Here is a 6,239-nt window from a genome sequence, read left to right as displayed (position 1 = left end):
TTTCCTTTACTCACTTTCTGTAGTAAATGAATAATAAAAAGAAAACTAAGAGATACTAAATGCAATAGTAACTAAACAGAATAATACGTAAAAATTTACAAATGATCAAATATATAAAGGCTAAGACTGTAGAGAAAACATCAACTAATAACCTCGCAACGCTGGAAACACCAGAAATACAAACTATAAAGTAAAATTAAATACAAATACAATTAAATATTGATGGTAATCATTCAAAAATATGAAAAAAATTAAAATCATAAAATTTTAAATTAATAACAATTCGTATTTATTCTAACTGATAATAGAAAAAAATGTAATAAATTACAATAAGATAGTTTTATTAGATTTTTTAAAATCCAAAAAAATAGCAATTTTATAGCCGAAGTCTTCAATTAATTGTTCTATATGTTCTCATCTTTAACCTGCCCTAATTTTTTACCATCTATAGTTCCTTTCATTGCTAGTACATAGCAACAAACTATTAATTATTTAAAAGGATTCAAGCATTAATACTGAACATTAATTACATATAGAAGTTTTGATTACTTTATAATTATAGTCTAGTAACAATTTCAATGTTAAATTCAGTTTTGATGAAATTAATATTATGACAGGAAAATAATGTGTAATATTTTTCTTTCAAAATTATCAGTTAAAAATTCAATGGAAAATAATAAAAATAAAATGGGTTATAAATTTTATAAAATTCAGTAGGGAAATTTACCCAAACACAGAAAAAAAAGAAAGTTATTTATATAATAATTATTAACAAAGAATTATAACAGTTAATAAGGAAAGTTGAAAAATTAAATTAGGAGAAATAATTTTTTTGGGTTCAGTCAATTCCACAGTGTAAATAAACATAAATCTTATAGCTATCCTGTTAAACTTAATTTATTTGAACAGTGACTTAAATCCTTATTTCAAAAATTTCAATCAAAACTCCAAATTTATGAGAATAAATCCTTTGCATATTTTTAAAAGTATTAACAGCCATACATCATCAATGAAAACAATGTTAACCTGTTCACAGGCATTTCTAAAAAATTAACTAAATTTTTGCATAACTATAATTAGTTACCTTGTAACTAACTACCAACTTAGTTGGTGGTCTCTTGCCTTTCATTCAAAGGTTCCAGGTTTTAGTCTCAGTCAAGTATGGCATTTTTTTTATATACTACAAAAAGTTCACTTTTTGTGTTTTTTGTTCATTCATCGGCAGCTGTTATAAGGTGCCAGCTAGAAGAAAATTTAATACAGAGGATTTAATTGCTGCAGGGCATGGTTAATAGCATAGCTTCAAGAGAAGGATCTCATGGAACGAGTATGGTTGGAGCAGGATGAATGAAGTACCTGCACATTTTGCTCTATTGTCTGGACATTTTTGAATGAAAGATTTCCAGGACTGTTGGATTGGATGCGGTACTCCAGCATCACCAGCTCTGTTATATTGACCGCTACGAATTCCTGATCTCACCACACCAGACAATTCATTATGGAGTATCAAGGCACATTTATCTGCAGGTCACTACACCAAAAATGAAAAATTTTATGTGATGCTGTGAGGGACACCTTTTGTAACATAACACCAGAAATGCATGAAGCAGGCCATTAAGATTAATACTATGGATAAAGTGAGTAAATAAAATAATTCATTATTATAATGCATTTTTCATTTATAACTCATTACAAATTTTTAGTTCTAATTTTAGGGGTAAGGTAACTTTTTGGCTACTCTTTAGATATTTATTTAACTGTCCAAAAAAAATTGATTTGGTCTTTGGCAACGTTTGTGATCAGTACAAAATCTTTTTTTGTTTAATCCTTTAGTTGTTTTATTTTGTTTAAATTTAAATGCAATAAAGTTTATGAACTCCAACATCGCATCAAGCACTTCTGGACATTGTTTCACTGGGTAAAGAGCTGCTGATTTGTCACAAGATTTTTTCCTTCTACAGAGGAGATCCCAATGAACTAGATCAGATACTTTCACAGATGGCATTAAGGAGGGAACCATGATCAAACCAAACCCTTATCCTGAATATAGTATGTGTATGGTGAGTTGTAGCTACAAGTCACAAGTCGGCAAAATGTTCCAAAGGTGCCTTGACTTGGTGGAAGGAGGGTTTCTGGACTGCTGAAAGATTCCTCAAGTTAAAAAAAATACTTCTGAAAAAATGAAACTCAACAGCTTCTATCAATTTTTGTCAAGCTCTTATTGTGGTTAATAAGGAAAATCTGAAAGAAAACTTTAAAGTAGATGTTATATAGAATTGAAGCAAATAAGACTTCTCCAAGGAGGTAGACCCAAGGACTAAATAACTGTAGTCCTGACCAAGATGGAAATTATCAATATTTTTTTAACAACTTTTGATGATATCAAATCAGCATTTCCTTGTTCACTCTGTGCATTTTATCCAGCTACATTGTTGGACTATCTAGGAGTTTATCGAGGGAGTTGATAAATAATTAAATTAAAAACAGATTTATTTATCTCTTCTCTATCATCACTTTACAGGCTTATATAAATACAAAAAAAAAGTTTCATATTCACATGAATAATACATGACATAAAAACAGTAAAACAAATGACAAAAAGAAAAGAATATTAACAGTTAGAAGAAACAATAAGCTATATAGATACTCTTGACTTTAATTCAGTAATCACTGAAACGGTAATGTTCATCATTATACACTTCAATAACTACCACAGCACTTATTTGTGAAAATTATTATTATCTGATTTCAACATTATATGCATTATTTACAATTATTTCATCAATAGCAACCAGATAAGAAATTATTAAAATTCATAATAGTCCTTCCATTTCTTTCATAAATTGTTGATAAGCATCATCCTTTGATATCTGTGCTTTTGATATTTGTGTGCTTGTATCTGGTTTTGTACTATGTTCAACAGTTGTAACTTTAGAAGGTGCCTTATCATCTCCTCGTTTAACTCTTAAAGCTGTTGGAACAAATCGTGTCACATCTGCACTTAGGTTTCTAGAAAAACAAGTAAAATGATTAGTTGTAAATTTAAGTTAATGATTTATTATATTTAATCCTACAATAATAATTAATAAACAAAGAGTAAACAGAAAGTTATATTAATCCATTTTCTTATTTTAATGAATGTGGCCCACTTTAAATTCATTCAGCCTTCTGCTATTTTGACAAGTTTGCTCAATTCTATAAGTTTCTCTACTTCATCACTTTCAGCTCACAATGCTATACTATAAATGTAACATTTTAAAACAGTTCCAAATACTGACACTATAAATGGAACAAGTGATATACTGTGCTGGAGTTCTTGGTCTTTTGTACCATTCTGGCATAATGAAGTAAAAAATTATGACACATACAAAATTCCTGAAAAATTATAATATTTTATTAATTTTCTAACATATTTGAATTTTAAAAATCCTTTCATCACATAATTTAAACTGCTTCATTACAGCACATATCAGTTAGTTGGTAATCACTATAACTGACTGCACACATGTAATGCATACAGTTAGTGATCATTATATAAAGGGTGGAACAGAGAAATGCTTGTTTTTTAAAGCGCTAGTACTCAATGGCAAATGGGGGTATTGACCTTCAGCAATCTCTGATAGACAGCTTAGACTACACAGTTTCAGATGCTATGAAGCATTAAGAGCATAGAACATCATGTGTTTGCTGTCAAATGGTTTTTTAGAAACAATAATTCTGTGGTTAAAGGTCAATGTCTGTTCCGTTGAAATTGTAATGTCGAACATCGACGTGCAGTTCCAGATCAAAACACCATACTCCAATTGGTTGAGGGGTTTAGAAGAACTGGATCTGTGAGGAAAAAACCACCAGTTGAACTCCAGAAATCGTAGACGGAGTGAGAAGGGCAGTTCTTGCTAGTCCAAAATGATCTGCTAGGCGACAGGCTGTAGTGCTGAGTATGTCATGTCATTCACTTCATCACATCTTACACAGTGATCTCAAATTTCACCCATACAAAATAATGATCGTCCAGCAGCTAACTGAGAGGGATTTTGTACAACGCAAAGAATTTTCTGGCATAATGAACACCACCATTCCTATGGAAGATGCAAATGCCCTAATATTGATGAGTGAAGAAGCCCATTTCCATCTGGATGGCTATGTTAATGTACAACTGTCGGTACTGACGTCGGAGAAACCACATGAACTACACCAAAAATCTCTCACAGCTCAAAAGTAACAGTATGATACAGTGTCTTCAAGATAGGGAATGTTGGTCCTTACTTTTTTGAAGCGGGGGAACCACAATTATAGTAACACCAGCGTGTTATATCGACATGTTAAACAACTTCCTGCATCCAGTACTGAAAAGGCATCAGGTGAACATGAGAGAAATATGGCTCCAACAGGATGGTGCCACAGTTCACACAGTGAGAGCATCGATTGAAGTGGTTCGACAAATGTTTCCTGGACATGTCAGTTCACAATTTGGCAATGTTTCTTGGCCCCCACGCTCTACTGATCTATTGATTTGTGACTTTTTTTGTGGGGCTACCTGAAATCAAGAATGTACATGAACAAACCACACACAATTGAATACCTGAAAATTTTCATTTGTTGAAAAACTGAAGCTGTGTTGAATGAAATGTTGGAGAAAGCCATGCAGAGCTTTGAGGAAAGGCTCTGAATTTGCATCCAACAAAAAGGATGTCATCTTACTGGCATTATTTTCCAAACCTAATTAAGGTATGTTGATTTCAAAAATGAAAAAAAAAAAAATTTAATGTAAAACTTTTTTTCTATAATTAAAACAGCCAAAGTTATTCAATAGTGAAAAACAAGAGTTTCCTCTGCTCCACACTTTATATATCAGTATGCATATGAGGTGATATCTCATGTATTTTATTGTTTGTTTACATTCATATGTGATTAAAAACTGCTTAACAAAATTAATTTAACAAATTAAAATAATAAAATTATATATAACCTACATTATCTTTAATTTAAACTACAAGAAATAAAGTTAAAAAAAATAGTTTCTTAGTTATTTTTACACTCTATATTTTTGTATATAAAAATATCTCTCTGAATTGTAGAAATGAAATATGTGTGATTCTTTTTTTGACAGAGGTTCATTTTTATTTTTCCAGCTATACTACAATAATGGCAATGCTTTATTTAGCTTTACTACAGCAATAATGGCAAAGAATATAGATCAGTAAAAAAATTGGTTATTTTAAGTTTTGTGCCTTGAGACATTAAAAAAAAGATTTAAATAAAACAATAAATTTAAATAAAAAAAAGTATTTTTATGCTTTTTATTTATTTAAATTAAAAAAATTCATTCAAAAAACAATAGATTTAAATAGATTTATTAGCTAAAAAGATTTTTTATTCCACTGCTCAGAAGTATAAAATATCTACTTTTGTCAGAGGATGTTTGTCCATATTATGTTAGCCTATATTTGGTCTTATAACTCTGGATCCTATTGACTAACTTCTTCAAAATACGTAGGCAGGTACTACACCTTCAGGGGGAAAGAATGTAATAAATTTTTTCAAAAATTGAAAAAGGGGTAGGGGTGTTTTGGTTAAAATAAAATTTTAAAATTTTTACTGGGGAATTTCAGTAAAAATTTTTTTTACTAACATTGAAGTTTTATTTATCAAGATTGCAGATCACCAAAAACTTGTGTTAATATTCTTCCCCTGCCCAAAAAAAATCACAATTTATATTTTTCTCTTTTTAGCTAAATCTTGCTTCAGAAAGATTTTCCATATTTATTTTCTGCATCAATAGACCTTCAACCACTTTTCCCATCCCACTCTAATGGTCTGTGGCAACAAAAAATAAATTAAATATTAAAAAAATTAAATTAAAAAATAAATTTAGAAAAATAATCTAATTAATTTTTTTTGTTGCAATTAAAAAGTAAAAATTTTTTTCTGACAGCCCTTACTCTTTGCATTTTTTGGAAAAAAAAGAGATTAGCCTTTCACTTCTTCCTAGAAAACTACATCTTCGTTTACTTTAAAAAATCTTTGTATTTTTTAACAATTTTAAAAAGTTATTTTTTAAAATTTATTATCACCACTTACGGATTATTTTCTTAATGATTATTTTATCTAAATGCTTCCCCTAGAGTATGGGAGTTTGCAAAATAAATTAAAAAACTTTATTTATGCTCGATCAATATAAATGTAGTATAGTGTAATTAAGATTTTCAATTCAAGATTAAAGGAATAAAATTACTGTT

The 6,239-nt window shown here is 29.6% G+C and overlaps 1 protein-coding gene across 1 annotated transcript in view; it reads right to left on the bottom strand.

The window, feature by feature from the left end:
- Positions 1–2,472: 2,472 nt before the first annotated feature.
- Positions 2,473–6,239, bottom strand: part of LOC142326095 (uncharacterized) — a 44,435-nt gene continuing 40,668 nt past the window's right edge. The window contains exon 10 of the mRNA XM_075368276.1: positions 2,473–3,009. Coding sequence (XP_075224391.1) covers positions 2,814–3,009 — 196 coding nt within the window. The 3' untranslated portion in view covers positions 2,473–2,813. The remainder of the gene's footprint in view (positions 3,010–6,239) is intronic.

Source organism: Lycorma delicatula, chromosome 6, assembly GCF_047948215.1.
Source record: "Lycorma delicatula isolate Av1 chromosome 6, ASM4794821v1, whole genome shotgun sequence".
Classification (NCBI taxonomy): domain Eukaryota; kingdom Metazoa; phylum Arthropoda; class Insecta; order Hemiptera; family Fulgoridae; genus Lycorma; species Lycorma delicatula.
Note: the sequence above shows the minus strand (reverse complement) of the source record. Positions and strands in the feature narration are given on the sequence as shown.